The sequence below is a fragment of the Prionailurus bengalensis genome, chromosome A1 (assembly GCF_016509475.1).
Source record: "Prionailurus bengalensis isolate Pbe53 chromosome A1, Fcat_Pben_1.1_paternal_pri, whole genome shotgun sequence".
NCBI classification, from domain to species: Eukaryota; Metazoa; Chordata; class Mammalia; order Carnivora; family Felidae; genus Prionailurus; species Prionailurus bengalensis.
The window spans coordinates 191,509,658-191,525,590 of NC_057343.1; the positions used below are offsets into that span (position 1 = coordinate 191,509,658).

The 15,933-nt window shown below is 47.1% G+C and overlaps 1 protein-coding gene across 6 annotated transcripts in view; it reads right to left on the reverse strand.

The window, feature by feature from the left end:
- Positions 1-15,933, reverse strand: part of CYFIP2 (cytoplasmic FMR1 interacting protein 2) — a 129,634-nt gene that overhangs the window by 90,902 nt on the left and 22,799 nt on the right. For all 6 annotated transcript variants that reach the window (XM_043597333.1, XM_043597309.1, XM_043597327.1 and 3 more), the window contains 6 exons: positions 15,840-15,929; positions 10,345-10,422; positions 8,554-8,655; positions 4,988-5,169; positions 3,084-3,180; positions 1,650-1,778 (listed from right to left, as the gene is read on the reverse strand). In XM_043597333.1, the coding sequence (XP_043453268.1) occupies positions 1,650-1,778; positions 3,084-3,180; positions 4,988-5,169; positions 8,554-8,655; positions 10,345-10,422; positions 15,840-15,929 (678 nt within the window). The remainder of the gene's footprint in view (positions 1-1,649; positions 1,779-3,083; positions 3,181-4,987; positions 5,170-8,553; positions 8,656-10,344; positions 10,423-15,839; positions 15,930-15,933) is intronic.

Sequence of the window (15,933 nt, forward strand, 5' to 3'; positions counted from 1 at the left end):
GAGGCTGAAAGCAGCTTCCGTGGGGAAGTCACATCTGACACGTAAGGGACTGGACTGGAGGACCATTAAGGTCGCATCCCCCTTAGTCCTATCCTGTCCCCATGCTCTGCAGGGTGTGCGCCAGACTTTTCCCTGTCAGGGGAGTGGCACCCCTGGTGGCATCTGAGCTGGGAAAAAGGCAGAGAGCTGAGGGCAAGAAGGCTGGGAAGCAGAGGTGTGGAGGAACTAAAAGTGATTAAAAGTCAGTCAGTGATGGGGTGTCTGGGTGGCTCAGTTGGTTAAGTGGCTCTTGATTTCAGCTCGGGTCAGGATCTCACGATCTATGAGTTTGAGCCCCTCATCGGGCTCTGTGCTGACAGCATGGAGCCTGCTTGGGATTCTCTCTCTCCCTCTCTCTCCCCCAAAATAAATAAATAAAATAAACATTGAAAAAAAAAGCCAACGAGAGAAAACAAGGGCTTGAGAATCTGATGGCAGCATCTAGGAGGGCTTTTCGGGGGAGGGGGGAGACTGGGATTTAGTGCCCCAGGGTGTGGCAGCAGCTATCTGGGGAAGAGCTATGAGGGTGAGAGGCCACTAGGCTCTGGGTGAGTTGCTGGACCTCTGATTATGCAGAGGAAGCCGGAGTGAACAAGTCACTGAGCCATACTGTCCTGCAAACCTCATTAGGGTGCTATGGGGATGGAGAGAAGGGAACCCCCACAGGGCTGGCATTAGAATAGCGAGGGTGGCCTGGAGGAGAGGAGGAAAAATAAAGCCAGCAGGAGAACAATGAAGGGGAGACTCTGGGGAAGACAGAATCAAAAGGACCGTGCAGCGTGTATAAGAACATGGGGAAGGTGGCTCATCTCAGTGCTATCTCTGCCGAGAGAGATCAGGAACAACCCAAGCAGCCAGAGGTGGACTGATGGCTAAAGAAATGCAAGCACATCCAGAGCACATTATTTAGTGGCTGCGCAATATTCCAGATACATTTAATGAAATGGGACGCAAATGATACGCGCACGTAACTTATGCATATTGCAGATGTTGAAAACATGTCGAGCATAGAAAAAATTAGAAGGAAATACATCAAAACGCTAAAAGTAGTACCTCTGGATGAAAAGACTGTGAGAGATATACATTTTTTGTGCTTTTCTATACATTCCAGATTTTCTAAAATAGATAGTACTTGATAAATTAAAAACGAAACTTGCAAACTGACGGAACAAATATGATCATTTTGGCGAAATACAGCAAAAACTTGAAGATTTTGCTTTTCTTTTGAGTAGGCAATTTCTCCTCCAGGACGTCTGACTTGGCAAGAGTACGTACACAAAAGCTGTGCTGTAAGAGTGTTCCGTGCCGTTTAGCAAACAAATATCTAACGACAGGGGATTTGTTTAATAACAATGTCCACCTACCATGGGACACGTAACAGCCATTAAAAATTACACTGCAGAAATATCCATAACCACATCTGGAAAGATGTATGTGACATATTAAAGGAAATAAGGCAGGTTACGAAAAATTATGTGCAGTAAGATCTGTATCAGCATTTAATTAAGAAAGAAGAATAAATGTTTTTTTAAAAAATGATTTTAAGTAAGAAGGAAGTGAAGGGACAAGCCCCGGCCCTGGGGGTGGGGGTGGGGTGACCGCAGCTGTACCTTGAGGAGCATGTGCTTCTCACTGGGGGTCAGATACATCTTGTTCTCGTAGTAATCCACGCAGATGTTGACAATGTCTGCCAGCAGCTCCTCGTAGCCTGGGATCACTTCCAGTTGCTGATGGAGACACTGAACAGCAGCGGCCCCCTCTGGTTAGCCCCTCTCCTGCTTCCTCCCACCCACACCGCCCCCCTGACCATCCCAGGTGGAGGGAGCCTGAATCTTCTGCAAATCCCCCCTTATGCCCCCCATCATGCGCCCGCCCGTGACAGGTCAGAGCTCCCATGTGAATCTCCCACGGCAAGGAACTTGCCCCTGCCCTGGGTCCTCCATTGTATTTCCTGGCAGTTGTGACAGTTAGAAAGTACTTTCTTGAGCTGAGCTGAAAAGCAGTTCAGCTTTCCAGCAACAGGCCTGTGGTGATCCAGGCTTAGTTTTGAGGGTGTGGACTTAGTCATGACATCTCAGACGATGACAGAAAGACCCAGCCCAGGGGAGGAGAGGGGGACCAGCAGGTGTGCCCCTCCCGGCAGGACACAGCAGTACAGAAGCATTTCCCACAAGAGAAGAGTCTGAGGTCTTTGTCTCAGGCTCTTTCTCTCCAAAGACGCAACCTGGCCCCCCCTGTGGGAATGCCGTGGACAGCACTGCTGGTGCCCCTCCCAGACAACCTGGGGCTGAGACATGGGGTTGAGTCTCGGGAAAGAAACATGGAGCCTCAACCCTGACAGCCTTCTGCAGTCAACTGGGAGCAGGAAGGGCCCAGTGAAGCCAGTAGCATCCCTGAGACAGATGTGAGCCTGAAAACGCTTCCAAGATGGACGGCCCCTCTCAGCCAGGGTCCTGCTCACACTCTTGCTGGTGCCCGGTTAGGCTGACCTGACAGGTGAGCAAGACGGGTTACATTAAGTCGGGCAGAGCTCAAGAGTCGCAGCCGAGGGGAGTGCCTGGCAAAGTGGTGGCAGTAAGGAGAGCTGCAGCAGCTCATGCTCTTACCATTTGTCACACTCTGATTACTAAGGGCGTTTAATACAGGGTCTCATTTATGGCTCACAACAGTCCTAGGAGATAGAGTCTCATATTCTCAAAGAACAGCCCCGTCTTACAGATGAGGAAACTGAAGCTTAGACCTTGCTCAAGGTCTCACAATGGGTCAGTGGAGGGTCCAGGATTAGAAAACAATGCCATCAAACTCTAGAACCCTCACTCACGTGGGGCAGAACACAGGTGAGAAGGCTTTCAGAGAACAAAATATGCAGAGGGTAAAAGAGTCATCTGTGGCTGGGAGACGAGACTTAAGTCTGCTAATTCATGAATAGCAAGTGGAGATGTTAGATCTGGACTGAGTTCCCCTGCTCATGGTCCACCCACACTTCAGGCCCCTGCCTGTGTCCTGGGACACCAGGCCAAGATGAACAAGGAATTTGCTACCACCTGGGTGATCCTGTTGTGGTTGGCCAGGAACATGGAAAGGTTCTGCGACTCCTGGATGGACTGGGGGTCTGCCATCTTCCTCAGGAACTGTGCCGCCCTGTACACGGTGTTGCAGAGAAAGATGCTCAAGTGTAACCAGCTGAAGCCGGGCCTCACGGGCTCTTGCTCCTACCTAACCCAGAAATTCACTGCCCCCTGAGGTGAAGGAGCTCTGAATATCACAGGGGACTCTAACATCAAAGGAGAGTGTGTTCTGGGGTCATTTCGTCTGGGGCCATGTACACCCTTGTGATAAAGGTACCTCAAATTAAGAGGCAAGATTACACTGCATGTCAAAGTCAGCAAGTTTAAGGGCAACTGGCATCCATCCTATCAACCAGCCCGAGGTGGCAAGGCAGGGTGAAAAGAGCATCCTCGTGCCATGCCGTGACCTGCTGTGAAGCTGCACAGCGGTCATGGAGAAGAACCCCAGGCAGGGTGCACTGAGTGGTTTTGAGTGGATTATGTTATTTATAGAAAACCTCCAAGTTTCTAAAGCAAAGCACTGCATGGAACACAGAAGTCTGTTTCACCTAACAGGATTACAGGGGAAGGGATGATGGGTACGGGAAATACACACAGGACTCGAAGGGGGAACACCATGGCACCCTGGACTTTTCCAGCCAGACCTGGTGTCAGTGTGGCCTGTGTTATGGCAGCCTGGGAGGGCACGGACAGGACACCTGCCTTGCTCATGACCCTAGCTGCTCTACAGAGCATGTCACTTGTGACCAAAACTGGGGAGAACGGGGGTGGGGGTGTGGGAGACATTATACTATGAATTGCCTACGAATCTTTGTGAAAGCTGCCATTTCTGAGCCAGGCTGGAGATGGGGCTCTGCCTGCGGGCATCCCTAGGTTTCATACTTTGCTCAGGAGGATAAAATCACGAGAAGCAGGTCTGTTGTCTGCATTCTCCAGTTGCTCCGGGGCCCTGGGAGGAGGTGACTCAAGGAGGAGGGACTCTCTTCATCAGTGACACAGAAAATCCTTCCCAAGCAGTGTCCAGACACTACAGGGCTCATCTGAATCTCCACAACATACAGGAAAGATACCTGTTGCTTCGGGGCGGCTGGATCCTAATTTCTGGAGAGTGACAACCTCTCACCCACCCTGTCCTTCTTTCTTGCAGGCTGACACTGGCCCCCGACTGACTCTGAGGACAAGCCCCTGAGCTGCAGCCCCCACTCCCACCAGTAACTGATGGAGGGGTGCACGCACTATCCAAACTGGGGCAATGACCATCCTCCATGGGACTTTTGCAAACATATATGAAAGAGGCTCCCCTTCTTTCCTTTGAAACTGGGCAGCTACGCTGGTCAGAGGGAAGCTTACAGCTGCTGCTGGCCACCACCGGGCACAGGCCTGCCTGAGCAAGAAGCTGCTGTCAAGGAAAGTCGAGCCCAAGAGAGAGGTAGAGGGCATCAGACCAACATCATCTGAGTATCCAGATCCAGATCCAGTGAAACTTTTCAGTTCTGGGAGCCAATCCAGTTCCTTCTTTCACACAAGCAGTTTGAACTGGCTGTCTGAATCTTGCAGGAAATGACTGATGTGACCATTTTCTGATTATTTTCCTGGTCCCACACTGCATGGGACCACAGAAACCGCTACTGCTCCACAGGTAGGGGATAATGAGGATTTGATGCCATCTTGAGACAGACCGCTGACAAAGAGCCAGTTCTCCAAGGACTCAGCTCTGCATCCTAGTCCCTAAACTGCAAAAAACCGATAGAGGCCCAACCCTGCTGTGTTGGAGAATGGCCAGTTTGGTTCTGGAGAAGGAGTCTAGCAGAAGGGCTCTATCCTCTGCCTCCCCTAAGCTGGCTACCCAGGCAGAGGGGAGGGGGGGAGGGTGCCCTGACCTCTTGTAGGCAGAGTGGTCGTTCTTGACGCTGCACTTCATATTCTTCAGCTCATCCAAGACGGCGAACATGTTGATGAATTTGCCCAGGGTCAGGAGGTAGGCCTCAGAGACAAAGTCCTTCCTCCTCTCGGCATGGCAAAGGCGCTTCACCTCACTGCAGAACCGCTCGATGGCCTTACGCTGCAGGCAGAGGGGCAGCAGGTGAGGACGGGCAGCCCAGGGGGGTTGGCTCACTGTGCTCTCTGTGCGGAGCAGGACCAAGGCTTGTTCCCCGGGGGCTCTAGTCAGTGCCTGGACATGTAGAGGGAGTCATATCTGCTGAGAGGTCTTTCTCAGGGGAGTCCCTAATTCCAGAGCTCGTTTCTAGAGAGCAGCCTGGAACCTGCGGCCAAGTGAGTCAAACCAATCAATTCATTCACCATGCCCTCTCTGAGAAGCATGATGTCTTACTCAGTTTTGTATCTAGCACCTAGGACAGTGTCAGGCACCAGATGGTAGAAGGTTAGGGACCAAGAGTGAGACAGACATTCAGAGAGAGATGCTAAGGCATCCAATTGAACATCTACTATGTGCCAGGAACTATTCTGGGTGCTGAAGTAAAGTAGGGAACAAAACAGAAAAAAAAAGTTTCTACCCTAAGGGGCTTATATGCTAGGGAAGGCAGAGAACAAAACAAATACTCCATATTAGAATGTGATACACATTATGGAGAAAAATAAAGGGGAAAAGGGAGGGCAGAGAGAGTTGTACACTTTAGTAGGAAGATCAGAGAAGAAATAACCAAGATGTGACTTTTAGAAAAAAGTTTGAAAGAAGAAAAGGAGAAGGACAGGGATAACTGACAGAAGTGCATTCTGGACGGCCAGTGCAAAGGCCCTGAGGCAGGCGTGTGCCTGGCATGTTTGAAGGATGAGAAAGCCAGTGGTGGAAGTGGAGTGAGCAGAAGGAAGAAACTGGAGATGGAGAGGGACCAGGGCCACTGGCTCTTGCAGGCCTTTGTGAGGGGTAGGATTTCCACATTGAAGGAGTCAAGGAGAAGTGGGAGGGTTCCGAAACAGGATAACATGGTATGGATTGTATTTTAAAACGGTAGCTGTTGCAGTGCGAATACACTGTAGAGGGCAAAGGTGGAAGCAGGGAGAATCGTTATAGAGAAACAGAGAAATGAAAATATGTCCTTTCAAAAATGTATGCATGGATATTTACAGCAGCATTGTTTGTAACAGCCCCAAAGTGGATATAACCTAAATGTCTATAACTAATAAATACATAAATAAAATGTGGTAGATCCATACAGAACAGGATTTGATCATACATTTTGGTATGTGCTGCAAGATGGATGGATCTTGAAAACAGCGTGCAAAGTGAAAGAAGTCTGTCACAAAAGGTCACATATCGTATGATTCCATTTATATGCGATTTCCAGAACAGGCAAATCCATAGGGACACAAGATAGATTAGTGGTTACCTAGAGCTGGAGGTGGGGGGGGACACGGAGGGTGTAATGGGTGGTGGCAAAAGGGTTATGGGATTTCTTTTTGAAGTGAGAATGTTCTCAAGTTGATTGTGGTGGTGGATACACAACTCTGTGAATATACTAATAAAAGTTGTTGAATTGTCCAATTTAAGTGGATAAGTTGTATGGTAGGTAAATTGTACCTAAAAAAATCTGTTACCAAAAAAGGCAGCTGATCAATAACAAAAAACGGCTAACGCAGCAATTCAGAGAGAGACCGAGAGAGGAGGAGGTGGAGGAAGGAGAGGAGGGGGAGGAGAGGGAAGGGGAAATTCCTGTGAGCTTCACTCCACAGATTTGGTACACGCCACCCGCCAATCATTCCTTTCCTCCAAAGTGCAGACCAAGCCACGCTTGCTCCTTCCAGGGTCTAGGTCCAATAAAACTTTTTGTCATGACGGGAATGTTCCACATCTGCACTGTCCAACACAGGAGTCACTCACACGCTACTGAGCATGGAATGGCTGGTGCAATGGGGGAATGGAATTTTAAATTTTATTTAGTTTTAATGTAGAGAGTCCATATGGCTAATGGCTCCTGTGTTGAACAGCATAGTTCTAAATTACTGCAGATCCTCCCTTCTCTAAATATCTCATCAGAAGACCCTTAGTTAAGACCCTTAACCCTTAGTTAAGCACTTAATCAGTCTCTGGGTAGTTTTTTTCTCTCTTGGACCTGCCTTCTCAAAGAGATTAGGCTCCTAGGGGCAGGTCCAGGGTGCCAGTAACAGCAGCTGCCATTTGATAAACTGGCTCTGTAACCAGAGATCTACTTGGCTCTTTACAAACAGACCTCATTTATCCTCACCGCAAACCTGAGATTCGGCATGATTTCCAAGGCGAGAGAACTGAAGGTGCCAGATGTTAAATAACTCACAGGCACATAAGGACAGGAGAGTAGAACCTTGGGTTTCTCTGCCTGGGAAGCTGGCCCTCCTGGCCTGGACGGCATGCACCTGCACGTTCCCCAGACATTCCCATCTCCCATCCTGGCCTGGGCAGAGCTGGGCGCAGGGCAGACATGCGGCCAGTGCTTGCAAGTCTATTTGCGAAGCTCAGCTCTACAGCGGAGCATGCGTATGCATGGAGTGTGTGGTGGGACTCCCGCCCCAGGGTACAGACTGGTCTTGAAGCGTTCATCCTGCATTCCTGACACAACCATGATAATCAACCTGCCTGCAAAGGGATTTTCCCTTTGCCACTCCTGTTTAAGCAGCTTGCCCTCTTACCTTCCATTCGTGGAGGCCCTTAGCTCTCTTTTCTCTTTTCTTCCTTAAATGATAGTTCTTCCTGGCTTCCCAGCTGGTCTCCCTGCTGTCACTCTTCCCTCCCCTCCACCCCCACCCACCTCCCATCCATTTTCCACACAGCAGCCAGAATGCTGCTGTAAAACCTCAAATCAGAACATGTCACAAGACACCCCCAGTGGCTTCCATGGTGCTCGAGTAAAATCCACATATTCTTTTTATGTCCTACTTCCTGGCCCACAGTGCCCTGTAAGGGCCTGTCTACCTCCCCCCATCACCTTTGTCACCCGTCTCTTCTCAATCTGCAGTTTCCCTGGTTTCATTCTATTTGTTAAACATGCTGTGCTCCTACAGGCCCCAGGACCTTTACCTTTGCTGTTCCTTCCACGTGAAACCCTCTCCCTCCAATCATCACCCGCCAGCTTCTTTCTCACGATACACGCGTTCAAATGCCACTCCTGACAGCCCATCCCTAAAGCTGCACTATGTCACAGACACCCTGCACCCCAGAGTTATTATGTTTCAGTTTTATTTACTCACAGCACTTACTACACCCTGAAAAGGACTGAATATTGTTTACTGTCAGTCTCTCCTACCTGAAACACACTCATGTGCTCACTAGGATGTAAATCACAGGGAGAGAGGGAGGCTTATCTGCCTTGCTCACCAAGGGGCACGTCAGGGGTGCTCCAGAAGTATTTGCTCAAGGAATGAATACCATGGCTCAAAAATCCAGACCCCAGCATCTGGCAGAGTGAGGCCCTCTCAGGTCCCCTGATTCAGACCCACCCTTACCCCTCACCTGAAAGTACATGAACTTCATGAGCTTGGTGACCTCTGGCTCCAGCACCTCCACTGTCTTCTCATAGATCTCAACCCGGTTGGGCTGCTCATTGCATTTCACCTGTGGGGAGAGAGGAGCTCACACATCCTGTCTTGCCAAGGCAGCTCTGGTTCACGTCTGTTGTCTTATTATCAGGGCCCGTCTGCACTGTCATAGGCATCTCGTTTGGGATGATAAATGCGGTGGTCACCCTAGTGAGCAGAGGCCGGGGTAGCCCTGACTGTCGGGTATGGCTTGGAGGAACAGAACTGCCTGCCAGACACTGGCTGCAGGCAAGAAGCCAGCGGGTCCTGAGAACGGAACCCTCCTTCCCTTCAATCTGTTCAGTGCCCTGGCCTCGAGCTGTACACACGCCTACATCGATCTGCACGGTCTCCTTCCTTCAGTCTTTCCCCACTCCTACCCCAGTGGGGCCCCACCAGGTTCTAAGCAGAGAAAAATGTTCCAGCCACTGTTCCAGATGCACCCGGGGTGAGGCCCCCTGGCCAAACTTGGCTCCATCAAGAAACCCCTTTTCTTTGCCCAGTGGTTTTCAACACATCAGTATCACATGGCAGATGTTTTCACAGCATGCACACCCGAGACTGCTAACTGGTCAAATGAAACAAGAGTGAGCAAAAGATAAGCGCGAGGACATTCTTCACATTGTTGCTTAGAGATTCTTAAAATGGTAGCAATAAGTTAAATATCTACCAGTCAATGATTAAATGGATACAATACGATGCATTCATACAGTATCATTATAAAGCTGCTAGAAGGAATGAGATAGATCTGCGGGAACTGACATGGAAAGATTACTACCATAAACTGACGGGTGAAAAAACTTGCAGGACACAAAGTGTAATTCAATCTCATTTTTTTGTCAAACAAAACAGAACAAAACTGCGTATGTGTTTATGTGTCCATATATAATACAGGCATAGGGAATCTAAGTTCAAAGCAAACTGTTAATAAGCAGTTAACTCTGGGGGCTATGATTAAGGGGAAGACAGAGGAATAGTTTCTGTTTACTTTACACACCTGTGGTTTGTTAACCTTGTTATAATAATGGGGCCCATGAATTATAGGATGATGGTAATTATAGTAAATGTAATATCTGTATGAGTCAACATGAAAAAGTGATAAAGAATTAGGTGGAAAAAGCAAGTGGCAGGACAATACAAATACAAAACACACTTTTATAAATGATAATTTCCAAAATAATATTCATAGGGACATTTATGATATTCGAGGGAAAAGATCCACGCAGCAAGGTATGCATGGTGACTATGCTTTGGTGGGAGGTGGGTCCAGGTAGTGGGGGTCAGGAGGTGGGGACATCTTGCTTTTTACTTTATCTCTTTCTGCAATGGTCTGGGTGTCATACAGGTAGCACATATTGCTTTTGAAGTAATGGACAATTTTTTTAGGTTTATTTATTTATAAATAATATAAGGAGAGGCAGAGAAAGAGGGAGAGAGAGAATCCTGTGCTACGCTGTCAGCACGGAGCCTGGCGTGGGGCTCCATCCCATGAGTGCGAGGTCATGACCTGGGCCAAAGTCGGACGCTTAACCGACTGAGCCACCCAGGTGCTCTGAACTGATATTTTTTAAGTTGTCTTCAGTCTCATGGGAAGCGCTCCAGATGTCGTGAGCAAGCACCCTTGGGTAAGAGGCCCTGCTTCCTTCTCTGCCATCTGGAGAGGCTCAGCTGTCTGGGAGGGGGTGAGGTGGAGGGCCGGGAGGGCACCCGGCGAGGACGGTCTCACCTGGGGGATGGCCCGGGAACAGCTGCGCCAGGTATACAGCATGACTGCATACTCATGTCCTTCCTCCAGCATTTCATTCTGAAAAGCAAAACACACTCGGCAGGGAGAAACCACACGCACCAGAGCCAGCAGGCTCCTTCACGGTGCCCCAGATCCTCACAACTCACAATGGTCTGGGGACCAGCAGCATCCACATAGCACGACCTGGGAAGCTTAGTAGAAATGGGTCCCCGGCAGGGCCTATGGAATCCAAATCTGCATTTCAACCAAACTCCCAGGTGACTCCTACTCCCAAGGTGCGCAACTGAGCTTGAGAAGCCCTGGCCTAAATTATCCTCCTCAGACATCCAAGGGCTCTAGCAGCAGGCCACATCTTTCCAAGACGGATGGCCACCTGAGAAAGAAGAAGGCAGGTCTGTTTGTGCCAAAAGCAAAAGTTGTATCAGGCATACTGTTAGCCAGAAAAAAGCAAGTAGCAAAACAGCGTGGACGGCAGATAGGTTCAAAAACAAAACAAAGAGCAATAATTATGAAAGTATGTTGTTGTGTACTGACAAATATTTGGGTGCAATACACCCCAAGCTGGGAATAGCAAGCTGTCTGTGGGGCTGGATCAATGGGGGCTTTCACTTTTTGTATTATAGAGTACTCTTTGCCCTTTTATAAGAACTCTTGCTACTATTTCAGAAGCAAGAAAATGAGTAAGATAAACTTTTAAAAATAATGTACGGCAGATGGAAAACCAGTAACAGCATGGAAAATGAATCTGAAAAATACAGCGATGACTCACCTCACCTAGCAAGTGCTAAGAGTCTTAAACTCAGGGTCCAAATATCTGGGCTCAAATCTCAGCTTCCTCACTTGTTAGCCCTTCCCTTTGATCTTCAAGAAATCACTTAACCTAAAATTCTCCATTTAGTATCTGTTTGATGACAATGACAAAAATGACCTCTGAGAATTTTATGAGAATTCAGTGGAACTCTCTCTCTCTCTCTCTCTCTCTCTCTCTCTCTCTAGGTGATCTGTAAAGGGAGGTGAGAGTATTACTAGGAAGAAGACAGTCTGGCAGTTTCTCAAAGAGTTAAATACAGAGTTACAATATGACTGCAATTCTATTCCTAGGTACACACAGTCAAGACAAATGAAAACATAGGTCCACACAGAAACTTTTTATTTTTTTACAGTTTATTTATTGTGTGTGTGTGTGAGAGAGAGAGAGAACATGCCAACAGGGGAGGAGTACAGAGAGAGGGAGAGAGAGAATCCCAAGTAGGCTCCTCACTATCAGCAAAAAGCTTGACGTGGGGCTAGGTCCCACGACCATGAGATCATGACCTGAGCAGAAATCAAGAGTCAGACACTCAACCGACTGAGCCACGCAGGCGCTCCCATATCTATACAGAAACTTGCACATTTGTTCGTGGCAGCATTGTCCTAACCATCAAGAAGGGGCAACAACCCAAATGTCCATTCACCGATGCCTGGATAAATAAAACGTGGAAATGTGGTACAGCCACACAAGGGAACAGTGTTTGTCTATAAACAGGAGTGAAGAGCCTATCCGTGCCACAGCACGGATCAACTCTGAAAACATCATGCCTGCCATAGAAGGCCACATGTGTCATGACCCGTTTAGATGAAATGCTCAGAACAGACAAGAGAAAGTAGAGTGGTGTTTGCCAGGGGCTGGGGAGAGACAGGAATTGGGAGAGACTGCTAATGGGCCTGGGGTTTCTTTTAGTGCTGCAGAAATTAAATGGTGGTGACAGTTATGTGACATTGTGAATTTTACGCTATATGATGTTCACAAAAGAAATAAAGAAGTATTACTAGACCAGCTCTCTTGTAAATGTTCACACTGATATGAAAATGAACCTTTACTGATTTTTTTATTCCATGTATCACATCTATTTCATAACATCTCCCTAGCGCAAGATCAGATTTAATTTGGAGTTTATTACTTACTGTAGTTTTGTTTTCAACAGCAAATGTCACTGACGAGTCATACTTTCAATTCTTAATTTGGAGAACTTTAAAAATCAATAACACGTTGTCCTTGAGACCAAAGAAAACCAAGATCAAGCCTGCGGGTCTGCTACTGCTCTTGCTTCAGAACAGATGTCAAAAAAGGGAAATGATATTAACATAGGGAACATGTATTTACTTATTAGAACCAAATTGCCCACCAGCAGGGTGAAGATTCCAACTTTCACTCACTGAGTGCTTTATTGAGCACCCGCAGGTCCCAGGCTCTGTGCTATGTGCTGGGAACAGGGCAGCAAACAAGGCTCCCTATGAATAGTTCAGGTGACCATCAACCAGACATGTATGCCTGGAGTACAGAGGTCAGGATGCTGTGGTAGAAAGAGCCCTAAGTGGGGCCTCAGGAGACTTAAGTTCTGGTCCTGGCTCTGCTTGGGCTCACCTTTTGCCTTGAAAATGGCACCGATCTGGGGCGCCTGGGTGGCGCAGTCGGTTAAGCGTCCGGCTTCAGCCAGGTCACGATCTCGCGGTCCGTGAGTTCGAGCCCCGCGTCGGGCTCTGGGCTGATGGCTCAGAGCCTGGAGCCTGCTTCAGATTCTGTGTCTCCCTCTCTCTCTGCCCCTCCCCCGTTCATGCTCTGTCTCTCTCTGTCCCAAAAATAAATAAACGTTGAAAAAAAAATTAAAAAAAAAAGAAAATGGCACCGATCTCTCATTTACAGGTAAAGGGTTGGCCTAAATCACCTGGCTGCAATTAGTCACCTGGAGAACTTTGAAATCCTGATTCCCAGGTCATGCCCCACCAGAACTACATCATTATTCCCAGGGTAGGGGCCCAGGCACTGGTATTTTTTTTAATGCTCTCAAGGCAATTCCAGTGTGTAGCCCAGGAAAGGAAATTTGGATACAGAAAGAGATAGCATGCATGTGCACACAAAGAGAAACCCTAACCCAGAAAATCTCTGAACATTTTTGTCTCTGTGCCTTTGCTCATGCTGGTTCCATAACCTAGTGTGCCCTTCCTATCTCATCTCTCACAGAGAAACCTCTAACTATGTGGGACAGCAGAGTTGCATGGAAGGAGATCAGACTGGGAATCCTAAGTCTTGAATCCCAGTTTCAATCCTGTGATTTACTAGTTGCGGGATCATGAGCTTGTTAACTTCCCTAGGTCTGTTTTTTTCATCTCAAAAGTGAATATAAATGCTCCCTTTGCAAGTCATAGACTGTTGTAAGGCTCCAATGATACTATGTATGAGGATATCTTATACATTTTAAATCACGTGTATGGTTAACAGATGTGTGTGTGCACTTTGTGTGTGTGTGTGTGTGTGCATAGAGTATACAAGGCCTACTCAAAAGCCCTTTCCTTCATCAAGCTTTCTCTGACCCTCTCAAGGACCCTTCAAAAACAGAGAGGTTGGAACTTCTACCGTATCATTTACCTTTAACTTTGTGCATTTCTATTTGTCTACACAGACTAATCTAGAGCACAGGTTTTGTAGACAGACAGACCTGCATTTAGCAATGTCACTTGTTAGTGGCAGGACCTTGAGTAAGTTACTTAACTTTTCTGAATTTTAGCTTTTTCTGTTTGTAAAATGGATATTGTAATAAAACTTGTCTCACAGAGTGGGGTGAGAACTAATTCAAACAGTGCATTTAAAATATCTGCACAGAGAAGACATGAACAGACATTTCTCCAAAGAAGACATACAGATGGCCAACAGACACATGAAAAGATGCTCAACCTCACGGATCATCAAGGAAATGCAAATTAAAACCACAATGAGATATCACCTCACACCTGTCAGAATGGCCAAAATCAAAAACACAAGAAACAACAAGTGTTGGTGAAGATGTGAAGAAAAAGGAACCCTCATGGACTGTTGGTGGGAATGCAAACTGGTGCAGCCACTGTGGAAGACAAAATCAAAAAAAGAAATACTATATGATCCAGTAATCACACTGCTGGGTATTTTCCCAAAGAATATGAGGACAATAATTCCAAAGGATATATACACCTCCATAAATTTATTGCAGCATTATTTACAATAGCCAAAATATGGAAGCAACTTAAGTGTCCATTGATAGATGAATGGATACAAATGTGGCATGTGTACACACACTGACAAGGAATATTATTCAGCCATAAAAAACAAAAAGGGGCACCTGGGTGGCTCAGTCGGTTGAGCATCCCACTCTTGATTTTGGCTCAGGTCATGATTCCAGGGTCATGGGATTGAGCCCCGTGTCAGGCTCCATGCTCAGTTTCAGATTCTCTCTCTCCCCCCCTCCCGCTCTGTCCCTCCCCTGACTCATGCTCGCTCTCCCTCCCTCTCTCTCTAAAAACAAAATAAATCTTTAAAAACAAAAAAGAACAAAATCTTGCCATTTGTAATCTTGCCATGGATGGATCTAGGGAGAATACTACTAAGTAAAATAAGTCAGAGAAAGACAAATACCGTATGATTTCATTTATTTGTGGAATTTAAGAAATAAAACAAATGAACAAAGGAAAAAAAAGAGAGAAGCCAAAAAAGAGACTGGTAACTATAGAGAGCAAACTGATAGTTAGCAGAGAGGAGATGCTCGGGAGGGTGGATGAAATAGGAGAAGGAGATTAAAAGCACACGTATGAGGAATGCTGGGTAATATGCGGAACTGCTGAATCACTACATTGTACACTTGAAACTAATATAACACCATATGTTATCTACACTGGAATTTAAAAAATGTAAATAAAATATCTGCACAGAAAGTGTTCAATAAATGGTAAACTTGTCTATTTCCCACTTGCCTCATTGAGAATCAAGACTGGCCCCTCTCTGACCTTGCATATCCCCTCATTTAGCACAGTCTCTGCAGGTACCAGGTGCACAATATTTGTTGCACGAATGGGGCTGGGTATGGTCAGCCACGACTTTTAGCATATAACTGATACAGTGAGAGAGGTCCACGAGCTGCATGAGGATTCTGGAATTCTTCAAATTCTGGTGCTGTGTTAGAATAAAATCAATGAAAGCCCAAGAGGGAAGTGAGTGATTCCTCACAGATGGGTCACATACGGACCCATCAGACCATTGATGTCGCTTGTGAATGATTTAGGCCACCACCTTCCTTGAGTCAATAATATGTTATTCTACAGACACCATCTCTCTCTCTCTCTCTCTCTCTCTCTCTCTCTCTCTCTTTTGAGAAACCTTTTGCTTTGGTCAAGAGACAAACTGCCACACAGCCAGTAATCTATAAAGTATAAGGTAAGGCAAGATCTAATGATATGCTAATTCAAAAAGCTACAGAAGTTCAGGGATGGAGTGGGATCAAATTGGGCCCTCCTGTGAGTAGGGTTTGCAAGGTTAGAAGACAGGGGAACATTGTGCCCCAGGCACTGGGAGGGGGTGGGGAAGCGCAGGGGAACAGGCTTCTGGAGAAGGGTCTGACTCAGGCAGGCAGCTCTCGGAATAGCTGAGCACTTGCCCCTCCTGTGCTGGCAGGGTCACAGCGACTTACCATGCTGGAATGGACCGTAGCCTGCTCAATGTACCTTGCAATTCCTGTGACAAATGCATTCCTGTCCTCAAAGTTTGTGTCAAAGTTAGCCTGT